The sequence below is a fragment of the Monomorium pharaonis genome, chromosome 4 (assembly GCF_013373865.1).
Source record: "Monomorium pharaonis isolate MP-MQ-018 chromosome 4, ASM1337386v2, whole genome shotgun sequence".
Taxonomy (NCBI): Eukaryota; Metazoa; Arthropoda; class Insecta; order Hymenoptera; family Formicidae; genus Monomorium; species Monomorium pharaonis.
The window spans coordinates 10,725,560-10,746,245 of NC_050470.1; the positions used below are offsets into that span (position 1 = coordinate 10,725,560).

General features: G+C 32.3%; 1 protein-coding gene across 2 annotated transcripts; it reads left to right on the plus strand.

Annotated features, from left to right (window-relative positions):
* The first annotated feature begins 651 nt into the window (after positions 1-651).
* Positions 652-19,823, plus strand: LOC105828833 (calcium/calmodulin-dependent protein kinase type 1). Of its 2 annotated transcripts, XM_036286406.1 has the most exons (9): positions 652-1,706; positions 10,041-10,175; positions 13,491-13,562; positions 16,916-16,990; positions 17,082-17,344; positions 17,452-17,592; positions 18,072-18,198; positions 19,295-19,382; positions 19,476-19,823. In XM_036286406.1, exons 1-9 carry the CDS (start codon positions 1,600-1,602, stop codon positions 19,674-19,676), a joined length of 1,209 nt encoding a protein of 402 aa, XP_036142299.1. In that variant the 5' UTR covers positions 652-1,599; the 3' UTR covers positions 19,677-19,823. The 2 variants fall into 2 exon arrangements, with proteins under 2 accessions (XP_036142299.1, XP_036142300.1); XM_036286407.1 differs by lacking the exon at positions 13,491-13,562 and having other exon boundaries at positions 653-1,706.
* Positions 19,824-20,686: the final 863 nt, after the last annotated feature.

The window sequence follows — 20,686 nt, forward strand, 5'->3', positions numbered from 1 at the left end:
TTTCCTTTGATCTATGCTACTGCCTTTATCGTCGTTTAAAGTTGCATAGAAGCTGCGTTCCGAAATTTATTGCCTAAAGGCGATTTTTGGCGATTGTTTGGAACATGTACCAAACTGTACCAATAAGATAAAAGTTTACTTATATCTCATTGGTTTTGGTACAGTTTAGTACGCTTTGGTACATGTATCAAACGATCGCCAAAAATCGCCTTTAAAATCTATAGTACACATTACATAAACTATAGATTTTTAGTACTGACAGTGAATTTCGGAGAACATAGCCATGCAGAGAAATATTCGGAGTATTTGTTTCGCGCATCTAAATATTCGCGCATTGTTAATTATTGTAAATGATTAATATTTCTAATCTAACAAATAAAAATGTACACCATATATTGTAAACTTTTATCAAAGTATCTATTCTACCGTCGGCTCTTTTTTTTCTCGCGAACGAAGTGAAATCGTTCGAAGCGGTAGATGGCGCCACAATTGGCGACCCTGACGCGCGTGACGTCAGATCGACGTCGCACGAACTGACGGCTGGCCGAGTGAGAACGAGAAAGAGAAAGAGAGAAAGAGAGAGAGAGAGAGAGAGAGAGAGAGAGAGAGAGAGAGAGAGAAAGAAAGAAAGAAAGAAGAGAGAAAGAAGAGAGAAAGAGAGAGAGAGAGTGAGTGAGTGAGTGAGAGTGCGCTGTCACCGTGTGTCAGGGCTCAGCTGTCACCCTCGCCCATACCGATCGGATTCCCTTATCGTAGCAGTTTCAGTCAGTTTTATTTTCACCGCGCGGATCGGATGCGCACTCAGTCATCGTCGCAGCGGTGCGCCGCGAGAGTGTGCCGCTGACATTATGACCCACGCGTTTCGGGGACCCGTGCGTGGACGCGACGAGGATCGCTACTACGCGGTGGCAGTGGCAACGCGATAAGGAGGCTACGCGCGCCACGGTGACCGCTGTCTTGCTGCCGAGCAGCCGGGGAACGCGACGAAGGGAGGCTGCGACGATAACGCGCGAGGTGAACCGCTCTCGGCGGGCGGAGCGGCGGGCGATAATCCTTCGCCGCCGCGAGGCGGCCGAAAGGTCGCGGGTTCACGATCGCCGCCCTCCCCGGTCGTCCGGAGAATGACGACGATTCGGCGGGGCGTCTGACGCGGGCGACACGGCGGTGGCGGCGGTGGCGGTGGCAGTGGCGGCGACGACGACGACAACGACGACGACGACGGCGAGGACCGCGAGGACGGCGGCGGCGACAGTAATTCCTCCCAGTGCGCCGGAGGACGACGACGAGTCGCGATCCGTCCCGATCTCGATCGGTCGGAGAAGGAGTAGTAGTAGTAGCAGTAGTAGTAGTAGTAGTAGTCGGTCGCGCGCGCCCGGACGAGGACGACGACGACGACGACGAAGAACAGTGAGGGGCCACGCGAATGTGAGCTGCCTCACCACCGCGGGTGGTGGTGAACCTGAGACATCTCCTCCCCCCTTTCCCCTTTCCTCCCCTCCCCCCGGCGATACAGTGCGTGTGCCCGCGTCTGTGATATACGCGGAGATATAAGATTTATTACGAAACTGTGTGTCGTACGCGGCGAGAAGCTGCAACAAGATGCCGCTCTTCGGGAAGAAGGAGAACAAGAAGATCAAGAAGGACGGCAAGGACGACCGATCGCCCTCCGTCGAGGACAAGTACATCCTGAAGGACCTGCTGGGAACGTAAGTCGCTGCCCCCGAACCGTCCGACGCGGCAGGGGAGCGCGCCCCTCTAACACATGTTTCTCTTTTGTAGTAAACGGTTGAATGGCGAGAGGGGCGGGTGGGGGGATAGGGGGAGGGGAGGGTGTACTTTTAGCGGGAATTTAATCATCGAGGGCCGATCATATCGCTCCCGCGTCTCGTCCCGTTCAACGGTTACGGGCGGGGAATTTAGACGGACGGAGAGGAAAAAAAAAAAGAAGTCCTTCCTCGGATTAATTTGATACAGTGCCTTGACGGATATCCAATTTCCGCGGCTTAATCGCTATTTACCCGCTCACGAGAGGACAAAGCTAAAATGACGGGCCTCGCGACAGATCTCAGATTCCTTCGCGTTTCATTCGCGACGGAAGACACGAGGGGTCATTACGGGAATCCGCGTCCGGAGCCGGCCGCGAGAGGGGCGTATGTTTAACATTTACGACGAACAGGCACGCGATTTTTATTTTCCTACTCGCTGACTCTCCCCCTCCTTCCCCCCCTCTCCTCTCCCTCCCCGATAACGGGTATCTCCATTCACCAATGCGTGTGTACGTGTGTATTTACGATAAGCTCTCGTCGCCCGCGTCTCGCGCGTCGACGAGAGGATCAAGCAGGTTACATAATGCCAGGCCGCTTTACTTCCAACCTTTTTTTTGCCCCCCCTTTCCCTTTCTTTTCATCCGCAACTCGTTCAATCGTCGCAACCGTAATAGCGTGTCGCCGCGCGATAAGACGATACGCTATATCTGCGCGTTATATCTCGTGGCGCGAGATCGATTAAAGCGTGAGCCTTAAGCACTTTCGCGCCCGCCACGCGTCGCATATGCGTTGACATCCCGATTCGCGCGTGTAACAGATTGCCCGTGAGAAATGTTACGTAACGGCCGATATACCGAACGGCGGGACGGAGGAATGTGTTATTGATACGCGTTATACTATTTTTTGTAACGCCGCAAACCGCGGGTGCAATCGGACGATTTTCCGTATCGAGGTATAAAAAAAAAAAAGAACTACGCAAAATGATACCGGGACGCCAGGGACGGGGTGAGGGAGGGGAAAGGGAGGAAGGGAGACCGGTTCTAATCTGCAAGCTTGTACGATCGCGGGAAACGCGTTCGGCAAAAATGAGGATCGTTTAAAGTTCACATGTGATATTCCATGTAGCGCTGAAGCTTGGAGCAACAGGCACAAAGTTCTCTCTTTTTTTTATTTATTTATCGATTGATCAATTTAGAGTGATATTGCTCGGAAAAAACCCGGGAAAACCCTGGAATTTGTTTTTTATCCTTGAAAATCATGGATTTTATTGGTACTCGAGGGAAATTTTTGAAATTTCACTTTCAAATTTTAATTCTCCCTTTTTCTGACAACATTCTTCTTTTGAGCTTTTTTTAATAACGTAGAAATCGATTAGCAATAAATATGGCATGTATACTTTCGTCTCGTATGACTCAAGAGTTTTTATTAAAAGATAAGTCGCAGCAGAGGACAATATATCGTTTCAAAGTTGGCATTATGTGTTTAATCACCTTTCGAATTTTGTACTTTCGGTGAATTTATGTATTGCAGACAGATCGTTGTATATTTAGTTTATATTTCTTTTTAATATGTTCTCAAATAAAAAAAATATTCAAAACTTGTGACTTTTTTGCAATTGTGTAGTTATAGAGAACACTAAAAAGTATAATAAAATATTTTACAGCATAAAGACTTTTTACTTTTATACCTGCAATAAAATTCCTGGAAACTCCTTCCTGGAAATTTGCAGGTAATTTTTTTTACAAAATTTAAATAAATATCCTGTCAATGCTTTTATAGATCAAAGTTGCATTTGCGCACAATCCAATTAATCTATTGAAGAATTTAAAAATTTTACCTAACATTGATGCAACGTTGCAACATTACATATTGTAATTTGCATAGATTCTTTTTGCAATATATGTTATTTAACAATGTTATAGCAACGTTTTAAAAATATTGTAAAAGATATCCTCTATCTACTTGTCATTGCCACCAGATGGACGCAATGGAGGATTTACTTCTTGTAATTAAAAATTCAACAAAAGATAGAATAAAAGAATAGAATAAAATTGATGCATGTTTTTTTATTTAATTATTGACTTATAATTTATTTATTTATTGATTCTAATCTAATATTTATATATTTTTATTTAACTGACTAGTTTATTGTTTTTATAATATTTATAAATATTTATAAGTTATTATTGATTATTTAATTTTTAACTTATGATTTATTTATTTTTTTATCCTGTTGACTAATATTTTTATTCAATTTTATTTAATTTATTAGTTTATAGTATTAGTTTATAATTAGTTTTAAATTGTTTTTTATCTAAATTTCTTTTAAATTAGTGATCGAGTAACTACCTATAAATTAATCGAAAATTTTAATATTGAACGGTGCATTAGTTGAGGGGAGAGTTACATGCTCATATGACGAACTTATAACACTATCCTTGAGATCCTAAAATGATTACTTAAATTCGGGAATTTTTTGTGAGCAAATGAATAGCTTTATTTAAAAAACAAATATAAACTATTTTATTATAAACATATTAAATTATTTTAAAAAAATTTTATTTATTTATAATTATTTAAAATAGCGGCGTACTGGCACATTTCTGTAAACGCACTTTTTTTGAAGACATCATTTTGCGTGCATTTCTCTAAGATGGTTTACCCTAGAACAGAAATTCTTATTTCTGTTGTAAAACTCTTATTTTTTATATTGAGTGAACTTAGAAAGTACGTTTTAAAAAAATATCTTTTTTTTTAATGGCAGCTATTTTGAGGAAAAAATACATTTTTATGGTCGAAAATTAGATAAACAAATCGTATTGGAAAAAGTTTTTAATGTTTCGCAAAAATCCTACTTTGTTGTGTGATGAATAGAAGATTATGTTAAAATTTTAAGTCAATCAGATAAAAATTGTAAGAATAACAGTGTTGCACGCAAATTGGAAAACGTGCGTTTGTGGAAGTGTGCCAGTATGTCGCTATTTTAAACAATTATAAATAAGTACGAAATTTTTAAAATAATTTAATATATATATAATAAAATGGTTTATATTTGTTTTTTTAATAAAGCTATTCATTTGTCCACAAAAAATTCCCGAACTTAGGTAATCATTTTAGGGCTTCAAGAGTGGTGTTACCTTTTAAGCCATTTCAACATAATAGGTATTGATGACTAATTTTATGGTTATTAATGATACAATTAAAAGTGTTGACTCTAATTTTTATCTTTCACATTCTTGTTAGTTATATTTGAAAATGAGAAGGCAATAACGACAAACAATAACAATGTTCAATGAAACATCACGCTTGCAAGGATTGACTGCCTAATTATGTATTAAATTGAATAAAAGAAATTACGTGAGGCTGTACACTGAGGATGGCCGAAATCAATGTAGCGAAACGTTTGTATAGAAAATATTTTTAGAATAAAATACATAACTAGCGAGCAATATCCAGCTTTGACTCTATAAGCTTTTTTGTCAAGTCTATTAGAATAAAGGACAGCAATTTTTTATCAAAATTTTAATGAAATGATTCCTTGGAGAGACGAGTCTCAAAATTGACTTTAAAAGCCAAAGTAAATAATATAGAAAATATTGATGGTAAAATTGTTGATTCTTGTATAAAAATTAATTCAGGGATATATGATATTTTTGGAAGTTATTATGTACGCAAATGTGTTAATGTGATGGCACCTGAAATATTGTTAGAAATTTCAAAATTTATTATATTATAATATTGCTGCAATATTGCAATAATTTTAAACACAAACATTCTACCATTATTACAATAATGCAGCAACATTTCGCAACGTGTTTGCAATGTCGCCACCTTTGCGATGAAATATTTCTACAATATTACCGCAATTCTTTTGTACTGTACGGGATTATTCTTTCTCGTTTCTGCGCGCATGCATCGCTTCTCACTTGACATCCGTTTATTCTTTTCAATCGCAGAAATCGTCACGATATGAGCATGCATCTCTCGGCGCGATCTCCCAGGATGATCTCCTGTCTGTCCCAAATCCAACGAAATTCGTATGACGGACATGTATACAGGATGTCCCCACAGGCCACCGCGTGTTCCTCTAACCGCAGCTCTCGATCACTTCGGGAATAGATTCCTGAATAAAAATGTCAGATTTTAGTAGTACCTTTTTTTTAAAATCGACTTAACGATCCAAAGTGAAAAGCGCATATTTCTCGCCATATTTGAGCATTGTTAAATTCAATATTAAATTGTATACAATTTGGGCTAAGTTTAATCATTTTTATAAACAGTTTTTGTCATTATCTGTAATTATCTAACTAATTATCTAAATAAAAAGAAATTTATCATATTTTTATCTTTATCTAGACTACTAGAATGCATATTATCTTTATCTTTTTTTTTCAAATTATCTAAATTAATAAACAATAACCATATTGTTCTTAGTTTTAATCTCCACAACCATTTTATCTTACCAGGAGAATTTTTCAAAATGATAACAACAAGATTGCATTTCTAAATACATATTGATATTGAAAATTCATACCATACGTAATATAAATTCTAGATTTTTATTACTAGTAGTATATATTGAAACGCAATCCAGAATGTACAGATCGGAAAATAGTGCAATAAAAATTTCCCCAAAACTATCGAAAACTACAAGAAATTTTGTTAGTCATTGTAATGTATATAAATTATGTATTTTTTAACTTAATCTTTATTTGTATATACAAATAATCTTTATTTGTATATTAAATCTAAAGAAGAATATTTTTTGTTAGATTAAGTCATTAAAAAATTCTTATTTTTTAAGAAAAATATGACTACATTTATTATCGTTAGCATTTACAAAGTGAACTTGGTTTACTAAATTTTCCATTACATTCAGCCATTTATTTATTTATTTAAATCTAGTGCTATCTATTTCCTATGCCTATATTTTTACATTAATACTGTACATTTATCTTTATTGATTTGTACAATCTTCTTTTAATTTTCTTATTTTTATTTCTTCGCTAACAATTTACAATTGATATCTCTCTTTATTGGATTTAATAAATACTTATTTTTATTGATTTTACCTTACACTATCTGTACATTTATTTGTAATTTTTTACAAATAAAATATATATAAATATTTTATTTTTATCTCCTAAATTGTTTTGCTTAACAGTTAGATAATACATATCAGTTTAAACATCATTAAAAAATTATTTATATAAAGCTATACTTTTTTTATCTAAATGCATTCAAAATTATACTATTTTTATTTTATGTTTTATTGAATGTATATAATTTTTGATATTTTTTTATCTAGATAATTTTAAGTTACCAAAACGCAACACACTGCATATAAGTGGCTATTACTTCAATTAATTGAAACCTAAATAATGACTTATTTTAACTCAAACAATGAGTTAATTTAACTAAAATAATGAATTAATTTAATTAAAATCTAGGTTAAACTTATTTAACTTTAACATGTATTAAATCTGACTTAAATTGTATCAATAGTTTATTATTTAGGTGCATACACACGTTATACAATAAATATAATGATAATGAATTTCAATACATGAAATTTAAAAATAACAAACTTTTATAAGTACTTTTACTCAAGGAATTTAAAGGATTTTTAAAAGACAATGGGTAAAATAGATCAATTCTGATAACAATAAAGCAAATAAAAAATATATTTTTTGTACATTTTAAATTGACAATGATTCTGACCTTCAAAAAAATTTTAATTTATCGAGAAAGTATTAAAATTTGCATATGAACCTAATAAATATCTAATGTAAATTACTTTTTATTTTTACATACTAATTTGTGGTTTCTTTTTCAGTAAAATAATAATTTATGTTCTACTTAATTTTAAAAAATTAAAAAAATATTTAAAGACAAAGACATTATTGATTGTAATTATTTTATATCTTGACTAGTGCACTTAAGCAGCTCAGTTAAGAGCAAGTTGTTCATTATATCTTTCAAGGACTTTCTTTTAAAGTATTTCATTGTGTGTAGATTATTATATAACACTATTGAAATTGATTCATACACAAAATATTTTTAGTTTTTAGAAAATCGGCATTTTTTAATAAAAATAATGACATTTTTAATGATTAAAATTTTGTACGTAGATATAACATACATGTTACCCAGAATTTTCAGATTTATTCAGAGTCCCAAAAGGAACTTTATTGGTCTTTTAAAAATTAAGCATCGCTTTAACTGAATAAAGCCTTCTTTACTTATTAATATTGAACAAATTTTACTTAATATTATTTATATATTTTACATTAATATACTCATAATAATAGCTTCTTATATAACTTTAATAATTATTTTATATGCTGATTTTAAATTACTTTTCCGATAAATTAAAATTTTTTTGAGGTCAGAATTAAATTACATACTATTTTTATTTGCCGTTTCGGCGGTTAAAATCGATTCCTTTTATCCATCGGCCTTTGATTATTTAACATTTAACAGTGATCTTTGTGAAGAAAAAGGATAAAGGAGAAAATCTTATTTTTTAGTTTGAGACTTTGTACGCTCTTATTTTTAAATAAAATTTTTATCTAATGCTATATTACAGAAATACTTATAAAAGTTAGAAACTAGAAAAATTGATCTGTTTTTTCGTTGTTTTCAATGAGAAAATACCGATCACGAATTGACCGAGGAACAGGCACAGGCGATTGAAAAGGCATCCGGTATCTACCTTTTTTTGGTCATTCTACAATAGAGACGTGGCCTTCGACATGCGTCTCCGTCGTCTCCTCTAGTTTCTTTTTTACATATAAACGACGACGAAGCGTCCGGCATGTTAAGTAGATACATATAGAAATATTCGGAGTTTAATCTTATTTTTCCTTCTTGTCGACGCACAATGTTATAATGCGATACAACTTTCTCTCTTGTGAGTCGAAATCGCGGATCATTTTTCATCAGAATATCCTGAGCGAGCAACGACTTTTGCGTGGGTTTTCTTTTTTCCTTTCGCGCGACATTGCGCGTAAAGGATGCTCGTTTTCGAACGTCACTTAGTATGCATTAAATCGCATTAAAATCTAATGTATATGCGTCCGCGTAACGGCTCTTTGAAATTGCTTTCTTAAACATTATCAGCTGGAAATTCTATCTTAGTGTTACATCGGATTTACGAGCTCTTAAAAGCTTCTACATGACGAAAACTTGAATATGTCAACGTATAATTATTACACATCCCTGTTTTTCATAATCTTACTTTACTTTTTTGTTTTTTCTGATCTACCTTTTAGCTAAAAGCTGCAAATTACAGCCGTCGACTGTAATTTAATCCCGTTGCAGTACTTGTCGACTGAACTTAACGATTGTTGACTAGATTGGGATTAGCTCGGACAAGTGCGCTGAATATCGTAAACATTTTTCCTCCGTGCTTTGTACATGAACGTTATCTGCTTTTTTCAAAAAAATGTTTAGATTGCGAGAGTTCTTGACATATATTTCTATAATTAAATCTATCGATGCTATTCGTCCATTTGTTTATGTAACGGTTTTTCAACGCATTGCGACATAACGAATATTTTTAATTGATTGCGAATATCGAGTATCTAATAAACTAATATGATTTCATATTGAACATTCTTGTATAATTTTCGTAATTTTTTAGACGAATATATTGACCTTATAAAATAATACATTTGTGTGTAATTATAAATTAAAAATTAAATTACTAAATAATGTGAATAAAGAAATCAAATATATTATTAGTATTAATGGTATAACAATATATTTATTGTAAGAATTTGTTCTTTAGCTTTGAAAAAAAAGTATTTGTGTATAATTTTTAAAAATATTTTGTTATATGACATGTTGAAATTAAAATGGTACTTTATTTATTTATATTTCTGGAATTTATTTACTTAAAAAAATAACTAGAAAATATAAAATAATTTTTTATTTTTAGAGAGATACATATATATATATATATCTGGATAATATGTATTTTTTATGTATATTTCAAAATACATGTTATAATGCTTAGACGTCTATTATTTCATATTTTTGTGTCAGAATTGTTTATTTTTTGTACATGTGTCTGAAGGCCAGTTTATAACTGGTTATAACTAGTAATTATCTAATATATAGAAAGGAAACATGTTTAATATTAATTCCATAAATAATTAATACTAAAAAATATACATATGTATAGTCACTGATTGTAAAATAAATTTGACTGATTGTTCTTTAATGACTTTTGATTGATTGTTCTCTAATATCGTATTTTGTTTTATTTAGGGGTGCATTCTCTGAAGTGAGGCTGGCGGAGAGTAAAGAGAAGCCAGGCCAAATGTTTGCCGTAAAGATCATCGACAAGAAGGCACTAAAGGGCAAGGAAGATTCGTTAGAAAACGAAATTAAAGTTTTGCGAAGGTAGGGTGCAAAGCGAGAGCTGGGACACATGTATTTTCGGTAGATAAATTTTTTTTATTTACCAGTAAACTCCTTGTTTGTGGTATATATAGTTGCCCCTTGATATTTAGATATTTGGTATTAATTGAGTAATTTAAGTACCAGTTCTATTATCGCTCGAATCGACTTCGATATACATATACCTATACGCATGCTTTTCTTTAACAAACATTCTTCCTCATCTTGTAAGAATCATTATTCTTTGAGTATTACATCTCTTTTTATAGCTTTAAATATATCAGATTTTCATATACCATGGCATCGCATTAACGCTAAAAGGTAATATTGAAAATGTCGACTTTCATTTTCTTGGGATTATTTTGAGAGCCATAAATTGTCCGATATCTGTTCAAGTATATCTGATCGTATGGGGAAAAGTCTAGCACTATAATCTACAAATTATCCGATCATTGTTTGCTTTCTCACTTATACGATGTTACCATGGTGTTATAGTTCAGCTCATATAACATACTCTCGGAGATCCCTTTTTTTTTTGCTTCCGAGGCGCGCTGTGATATGGCATTTTTGGGAGTGAGCTCTGATGGCTGTCGTCTCTGTCCTATTATCTTTGATGTTGTATGCAAATATAATGTGCCTCGTATATAAGCTATATCTCAATGCTATTAAACACACATATATATATATATATATATATATATTCCACACATAATGTGGACTCAGAAGTCTTCTGTCATAATCCTTTAGCCTTGTGAACATATATTATATATACATATACGATATATTTTTTAAAATTTTAACTGGATACGTATTAAAGTAGTACTTTGTCGATGTTTATTAGCATTGAGCTCTTTGTTGTCCTATTCTATTTTACTGCGACTTACATATCAACTAAATCGAGAGACATGCTGAAAGAGTTAACAGTAATTATAAAGAAAAATCGATGCTTAAGAATTCTGTATCGTTACGTTATCATTTATTGATCAGCACTGCAGAAGTACAAGGTGCTACATCATACATATGTCATACATGTACATCGCATACACGTATATTGCTCGGAGTTTTATAACTGAAAACTTGCTCTATACATCATGTTAAATGCACCAACACGCGAAACCACGGAACATACATATATTATAACGGCAAGGTTGATGTTTTCTTTTAAATATAATGGACGTAAAATTTATATTTTATTATAATATTATAACGTATAAGAATACTTATACGTTATAAGTAACCTTATTGGAGTTTTACACTGTTAAATCCGTAATGTCAAGTTATACTAAATTTGTTTTAATTAATTAAGTTATACTAAACATTTTTATAACTATTGTTTCTACTTAATGTCATTGATTTAACTGAACTAATACTGTTGCACAATTTAAAGAAGAGTGTTGCATTTAAGTAATTTAAAATTATCTAGATAAAAATAAAATAAATTATATATAATTGTATTTTAGATAAGCTAAAGATAATTTAATTTTAAATTTCTTTAAAATATTTAGATAAAAGATAAAACTGTATTTTTGAAAATCTAGTTAATTTAGAGTACTACTAGTAAAAATAATGAAAATCTTGGAATTTTGGGAAATTAATTTTTTATTTCTGAAATAAATCGTGGATTTTTGAAACTTTATCATGGTTCAAGGAAATTTTTTGAAATTTTACTTTTAAATTGAAATTTAATTCGTTTTTTTGGACAAAATTGTTCTGTCACTTTTTTAATAATATATACGAAATTGATTAGTAATAAATATTGCAAGCACGTACGTTCTCCTACGTGTGTGACTCGTGTGTCAGATTTTTTTAATAAAAAAAAATAGTGACAATAGAAGACATAGTAACAATAGAATTTTTTGTTTTAAATTGGCGTGTATATTTAATCATCTTTCAAATTCTGTACTTGTGATGAGTTAAATTTCTGTATTGCGAAGAGATATGGTACATATCATATTTTTACAATATATTGTTACATAATAGTATTATTTTTAGTACCTTTTAAAATTTAATATTTAAAACTTGGGAGAAGGCTTTTCTTTGTGATTGTATGATCAAGGACCATTGATAAAGTACATATGTATAATATAATAAATTTATTTCAAATCTTTAAAGCATTAAAAAATTCTGTAATCTTATCTGGACAATTCAGATACTGAGGGATTTTTTTTTCAAAATTTTAGTAAACACTTTATAATTTCAGCATAATATCGTATAAAACAATTTAGGATTTAAAAGCAATATATTTATGTTTTTATGTATAAATCTTTTATACATAATTTAATTCTTAAAATTAAATTATGTATAAATATGGGTTCAATTTTTAAAAACAGGTGATTTTTAAACAATTTAATCTAACAATTAAAAAAATGTTTCTCTTTTGATTTGGATTAATACGCCAATAAAAATCAAAGTTAAATAATACAGAAAAATGTATAATTTACATTGTAATGACTGATAAAGTTTCTTGTAAAAGTTTTCGAATATTATAGTTTTGTGGCAATTTTTACATTACACTATTATTTTCTAATTTATACAATTTATGTTGTTATCACTTCGAAAACTTCTTCTCCTGGGACAAATGATAACTTCGAGGTTAAAATTAAAGATACTTTAGTATCGTTGTTTACATTACTTTAGATAATTAAAAGAAAGACTTATATACAATAAATAATATACTTTTTACTCTAAATAAAGCCATATCTTCATCTAGATAATTTTATATATTTAATGGCAAACACTACTGAAGAAATTTAAAGTTAATTTATTATTTATTAGAGGTATACGTTAACATGAATGGTTATTTTTCGAAAAGTAATTTAATCAAAATGCGTCGACTAGCTGTAATTTTTCTTTTTAACCATATGTGTGTTTTGTTAAAATAATAATTTTGACACACACGGAATTAAAAAAAATAAAGCATTATTTAAGATATCGGTTTGAATTTGATTTTTTAATATTTAACAGTGTATATTGTAAATTTTACGAAAAAAAAGATACTGCATGCATATATGGAAATTCAATATCATCGATCGCACACATTGATAATAGGTGTGTTGAAGGTAAAGATACATCTATTTTCATACTGCTACCACTTTGCCTTCGCGATACTAACTCTGCCGCACTGTGTTTGTGACTATACATCAATTTATATATTACACAAATCCATCTCTTACACATCATGCCGCGCCGGGGGAACGGAGTTCCCAAATGGGTAAAAAATATAAAAATCAGAAAAACCTTTCGCGCAATCGCAAACGATCAGCTGCTTCTGATGTAATATTATGTAATTGTGTATGGTATTTTTATTATACTTCGTAGGTTCAGTGAAAGTGCGACACCACAGAGTGGTGACGGATCACTCAAGTCGGATAGTAGTGGCGAAAAGAGATGGTAAGTGCGGGCCCCATAGTATGGGCACCAGCTACCTATACCGCTCTCAGTATATTCTTCGTATATCACTCGACGATATGCCATACATTTTTACATTTCAGTAGGGTTGGGATGTGTAAGCTAATGTTTTCTTTTTCAACTAAGTTAAGTTAAAGTTAATGACTTATCAAATTAATTTAGTTACGTTATAAATTACATAAATAAAAAAGTTACACTACGATCGAATTCAATTTCAGTTAATTAGAAAGTTAATTTTGAAAATCATTATTTACACTAAATTAGAATACCATAATTTTTTAAAGTTAGATTGTTGAAGACAGTTAATTAATATGAATCATCAAATAAATATATTTTATTTATAAATTAAGTTTATGCGAAATAACAAAGAAATGGTTTTTATGTGGAAATTTATTTTTTATTTTATATAAGTAAATTTTTAGCTTAGAAAAAAGTGAATAAGTAAAAATTTTTGTGCTTTAAAAATAACTAGAATTGAAGTTAAAAATTAACTTATTTAAGATTAACTAAGTTAAGTTAAAAAGTTAATAACTTTTTAGCTTATTTAACCGTTAACTTCTTAACACTAATTACTACCCAACTCTACATTTCAGATCTTGTATTGTTACATATAAGTAAACACAATGTGCACGATCTGTGCACGTTCATCACGACGTAGCGTTGAACACAGTTTTGGTATCCTTGTACTTGCCACCTTTCGCTAAACGAGAATTCACAGTGAATATGTATAAAAGAAGATTTGCATGTTCTATGTCTCTCGGGATAATTTTACGCGGAAGAGATGAATGTTGCTGCAAAGCGCTTCTGTCAGAACGCTGGTTTTACTCGTGTTAATGGATAACGAAATAAAACGCTCTGTGGCATTTTTCTTCTTCGTGCAAAATTAACCCGAAAGAAAACAGGATGTGCGAACACTTTATTTATTCAAACTGCACATGCAAGTTCTGTGTGTGAGCTTACAATCACATCGTAAAAGTGAACGACTTTTCAAGTGCAAGAACGCGATGTAAATTGGCAATAAATAAATTCGACGACAGCCGTTAGATAATACTACTCTAATCACAAAGTAGAATCTGACTTGCGCCGATAAGATTCGGGATAATCATTTTGTAGTATCAGTATTTAAATAAAGATTTCATTCAGAATGAAATGACAATTTACATGATGACAATCGATAATAAGATGTTATTCATGGTATGAATAAATAAACGGGACGACAGCGCAATTTATAAGGAACACTTATCATATTTCGCAAGCATGCAGAAAATTTCAAATTTATTTTAATTATGCTTTTTTTATGTTTAGATTTTGTTTGTACGTTTTGCAATGTATAATTTTGTTTATTTGTTTAGGATATAAAGTTATACAAAAATATAAAATATCTGAAGAAAGCTTTATATGTATCTATTAAAAGGTGAATAAGATTCTGATATTTTCTTAGATTTCAATCCAAAACTGTGTTATTTTATGTATTACAAAACGCGCTTTTCTTTAGAGAAATGACGTAAGGTATATCGTAAAAAATAAAATATCTCTATAAATAATCATGTATGTACGTTTTGTAAATATTGATCGATTATTTTGAAAAAGAAATACTGATGCAAAATTTATTTGTCTACACGTACGACAAATAAATGTAGAACAAATTAAAAAAAAGCATATGTGACATTCGTATTTGTTTAGCTGTTTATCGAAGGAATGGCAAGCTGAAGTATTTGATTCTTTTGTTCTTTAAAACGTATCGTGTTTGTTTTGCTCTCTGCTCGTTGATTAAAACTGCTTGATACATCGAAAGAATCCTTTTTTTTTTATTAACATAAGATTACAAGCGGAAATAACAAACCTTACTATGATTGTGTGAATTCACAGGCACTATAAAGAATGTTATACGGTGCTACATTTTACTGCTTATTTACATATTACAGTAGATTGTCTCTATTGTAAATTTTACAAGAGAGAGAGAGAGAGAGAGAGAGTCATAAGTAGATTACTGTGTGTAAATCAGGATAACCGCGTCGCTTTACGGGGAAAAAACCGCCTTATATAATAACATAAAATACTTCACGCTCATTCTGCAGTTTATGAAAAAAACTCGCACATAATCCACCGTGCTGACTCATACGACACGATGCTGTTCTAGTCTTCTTTAGTGACTCGATATGCGACTGATTCGATCAATTACTTTGCATACAGAGGCTCGTATCTTAACGAGCTAGCTGTTTAATGAACACATTTTCTCAAGGTAATATAACATGGAATATGTACAAGAGATAATGAAGTAAATATTCGAGCTTCACGAGAAAACAATGTGGGATAAACTAAGTTGGTCAAAGATTGTTGCTGCGTAGAGTCATTACGAGATAATTGCGATTTAGAGAGCAACCTATTTCTTCTTATATTTTGCCTACGCTAGACGTTAAATTGCCGCGTTGACGTTTTTATTTACGTAAGACATTGCAATATAGTTAATGGGCAAGCCCTTCTATCTCCTAGTACATCCTTGTACATACATATTTGGTAGATCCTGCTTTGTTGCTATTGATGAATACTTTGTAAATAGTTATCTCTCTACATGAATGTGATTGTCTGTATTTAATTAACAATCTGTGTGTCAAGTATAAGATATAACTTTAGTAAATATTGAAGCATGTTTTTTATTAGTATGCAGTTAACCATTGAGCTACTTTGCATTATTATTTAATGTTATTTGCCGTATACATGAGTTTATTGCCATTTTATTATTTTGCGAGTTCAAGATTGTTAATTATATATAATTATGTATAAGTTGTAACTGGTTTCAGTCATAACAGCGAATACATTTATGTATAAATTATTTCGATTACATATGTTTTGAATAATGATGTACGCAGCTTTGTATTATATCTTGAAGGAAAAAAGGAATTATTTTTCAATTTTTTGATATTTGATTAAAAAAGCACTCCTTTTTCCAATCAAAAAGTTTTCAATATTAACGATCAAGAGATTTTTATCATAAATTGCTATTTTTACATATTAATTTTTCAGAATCCAGATATATACATATACATACAATTTATGAAATATCTATAATATAAATTAAAGAGCCAAATGTTCTTTTTCTCTGATAAACAGTCTTTTACTTTTGTTTTTATCTTCTACGTTCCTTTAGAGAGAAACGTATAACAGCACAAAGTAAACGATACAAAGTTCAACAAAATTGACTTATATTTTACTTATCATATAGTGAAGATTATTCTAATATATGACATATATTCAAAATCATCGAATCAATTCTCGCTGTATACGTAATACATAATAGTTTTAAATTAGAAAAAGAAAACACGATGTTATTTCAGGCTAACCCACCCTAATATCGTTCAATTGCTGGAGACATTCGAGGACAAGCACAAAGTCTACTTAGTTATGGAGTTGTGAGTATAATGTGCATTTCTTCTATTCTTCTTTGATAATAAAAATGTCGCAGATATCTGAGATTTTAAAAATTATTTCGAATTATATCAGGGTCACCGGAGGGGAGTTATTCGATCGGATTGTCGAGAAGGGTTCGTATACAGAAAAGGACGCGTCCGGTTTAATAAGACAAGTGCTCGAAGCGGTGGACTATATGCACGAGCAGGGTGTCGTTCACAGAGATCTTAAACCGGAGAATCTCCTGTATTACAGTCCAGATGAGGACAGCAAGATCATGATCAGCGATTTCGGCCTATCAAAAATGGAAGATTCTGGGATTATGGCAACCGCTTGTGGCACGCCGGGATATGTCGGTGAGTTTTTAACGAGACCGAGAGAGAGAGAGAGAGAGAAATAATAGGAAAAACAGACGGATTTCAAGCACCGATGATCAAACGTGCGCTATTTCGATGATCCGCAGCACCCGAGGTTCTGGCGCAGAAACCATACGGCAAAGCGGTTGATGTGTGGAGTATAGGAGTCATCTCGTATATTTTGCTGTGCGGATATCCTCCGTTTTACGACGAAAATGACGCCAATCTGTTTGCACAAATTCTGAGAGGTAATGGAATGAACTTTTAGGCAGTGGTCACACTCGCGATAAGCTTGTGTTATGCGGTGTTAATGCGGTTTAGTTGCTACTTTTAGAGTCGGTAATCTCATGTGAAAGGCTTAATAAACTAAATGGATACGTAAAATATTAAATCAATTTGAAATTTTGTATTTTTAAGGTACATATTAAATTCGGTATGATATATTAATTAATGATAATAAGCAAAGGTTACATAAAATTAAGAAGTCTAAAATTACATTATGGAAAAATAAAAGTGCATAATATTAGTTAATTTTACGTTTATGTTTTATGTTTTATGTTTAATTTAATTTTTAGATTTTAGAACATTTGCTTAAGATAATAAGCATTTGCTTGTTATCTTCCACGTAAATGTTTAAACATATATGTATTTTTTTGGATAAGCGACTGTCTAGTTGAATTTATAACGAAACTTGTCTATTTGCAAAATGCTAATTAGATTATTGTAGGTGAATTTGAATTTGACTCGCCATACTGGGATGATATCAGCGCTTCTGCAAAGGATTTCATTGGAAAGCTGATGTGCGTCAACGTCGAGGAACGTTACACATGCAAACAAGCTCTTGCACATCCCTGGTAAGAATTTTTTAAATCTCGTCAGAGAATGAAAATTATTAAAAGAATTTACTTTGCATATTTGCATATTAATGCAGATAGTAGTAAAACTTTACAATAGCCGAGTTATTTTGCAAATGTATAACAGGAAAGGTATGCAAAGGAGAATCTTTAAATGTAAATTTTAATTTTATCTACGTACCTTAAAGTTGCACAAATATTACAGAAACTGATTTGATTAAAATAATATTTGATTAAAATAACACACACACACACACACACACACACACACACACACACACACACATATATATATATATATTAAGTAAGAATAGATATACATATTTTGAGCACTAGTCCATCCGTCTGTGTTTAAGGAATTTAATAATTTAATGTTAGTGTTTGTTAATGAATAATCACGTGCTCTGTAACTATTGTAATGTTTTACAATAGTTTACCAAAATACGAATAACACATTCGTAATAACGACCTTAAATTACGTTATAACGCATCGTGTTTTTTATTGCACTTCTATTTAGAAATATTTTTACATTTATTTTTTAATATACACTTTGGAAAGCGAACTAATATACATAAATATATAACTGATATGCATACATAAATTCATTCTAAATTATTAGTTAATGTATTAAATAACTAAATTAATAATTAATTTTATTAATTAATAATAAATAACTATATATTAAATATATTTTAGTTTTAACCTCTAAAAATAATTGTGATTTATTATTATGTATAAAATAATGCAGTGTATAAGTTTAATATAATAGATAAAATAATTTATTAAAGTGTGAAACGTAAGATTCTTGTATTTAAAATACAAAAGCAACGTCTAAACATTACAAAAAATTAACAGAAAACAAATTGAAAAGTAACGACTTGTTTTACTGTGACATGTTATTTTCCCGAATCGATAACGATTTGCAACGATAACTCGTTACTTTTTTTGAAAGAGGAAAACTATAACTGTAACTAGACCCAGAGATAGATTTTTATAAAGTAATTTTCTCAATCCTGGCATATACATATAATACATATTACTAACTATTTATATCTGTAGCATGAGCATGATATAATACAACATTAATATTTTCAGGATTTCCGGCAACGCGGCTAGTAATAAAAACATTCATGGTACTGTATCCGAACAACTTAAAAAGAACTTTGCCAAGTCGAGATGGAAGGTTGGTATCGCCGATGATTAGCTCACTATTAATTATCTATGTGTCTTTGCCTATTAGCTGTAGTAATATCTTTATCTTGTATTGTGATTGCAGCAAGCGTATCATGCAGCTACGGTTATACGTCAAATGCAACGGCTAGCGCTAAACAGTGGCCAGCAACAGCAACAGCAGGAAGGTACAGGTTCAATCGGTCCCTCCAGCGGCAACCCAACGCAATATCGAGAGCAAGTCAACTACAACCAACACACGGGGCCGTTGGGGCCGACGCCGCCTTCAAGCAATCTCAGCAATTGAAGCAGACGCGCGAGCGTATGCTCAATGTGTCAAGCCTGATGTTTTACGAATCTCACTTTTCACTCCATTCTAATCATTCGTCGCCGCTATACATGTGCAACAAAACGCTTCAAGCTGTGGGGCAGCACACGCACCGCTCTGTCCACTCTCTTTCGGGACAATGTGTCGCAACTTAGGAAGCAACGGAAGCATAAGAAAAGCTGATGAACCTAGGCACCGCTATAGTCACACGCGCTCACGCGAAGGGCAACGTACCACGCGACGTAGCCGTCGCTTTTGAGCTACGGAAGCGACGGGGATAGATTAGAGCTAATTTGCTTCGCGTCAATGATACGTACACATACACGTACATACGTAGACGCAGAAATAGTTAGCATCGAAAGGCGTAAACTACAATTCGCTTTGGCTGGTCCATGCGATACCCTTCTTCTATCGCAGTTACGCAAGCTTTATTCTTATAATTTACGATGTTTCCTATGTTACACATGCAATAGCTCGTAGCAGTTTGTTGAATACGTTTTCGCATTGATTAGGATAAAAGACGGTTACATCTCTAGAGATAAGACTTGATGATTGTGTGCCACGATCATGCTTGCGCACTTTGTTAGATTGAATCCGTTAGATTGAATTCTACATATGTAATGAAATATATATACATATAAATATATGCATACGCGAACAGTACAACGACAAGTTTTTATATTTTATAAAATTTGGTGTATAATAAGTAGCGCGGCTGTTTGATACAATTCTGTGCAGCATAGAGACCTGTACCCCATTAGACATGATTCCATACTACGGTTCCTACGTAATTCGATCCTCGTACGCCGTAACATACACCTCGGGACGATAGAAAATATTTCTTATCTATTTACAAAAGAATTTTACTTTTCAGTTGACGGATATGCAACAAATTTACTATCAATGCAGATAATATCGAGAGGTCGCTTAGTGCACAGAGACGTAGCCTGATATGTTTTTTCTTTTTATTTTATTTTATTAATACGTGT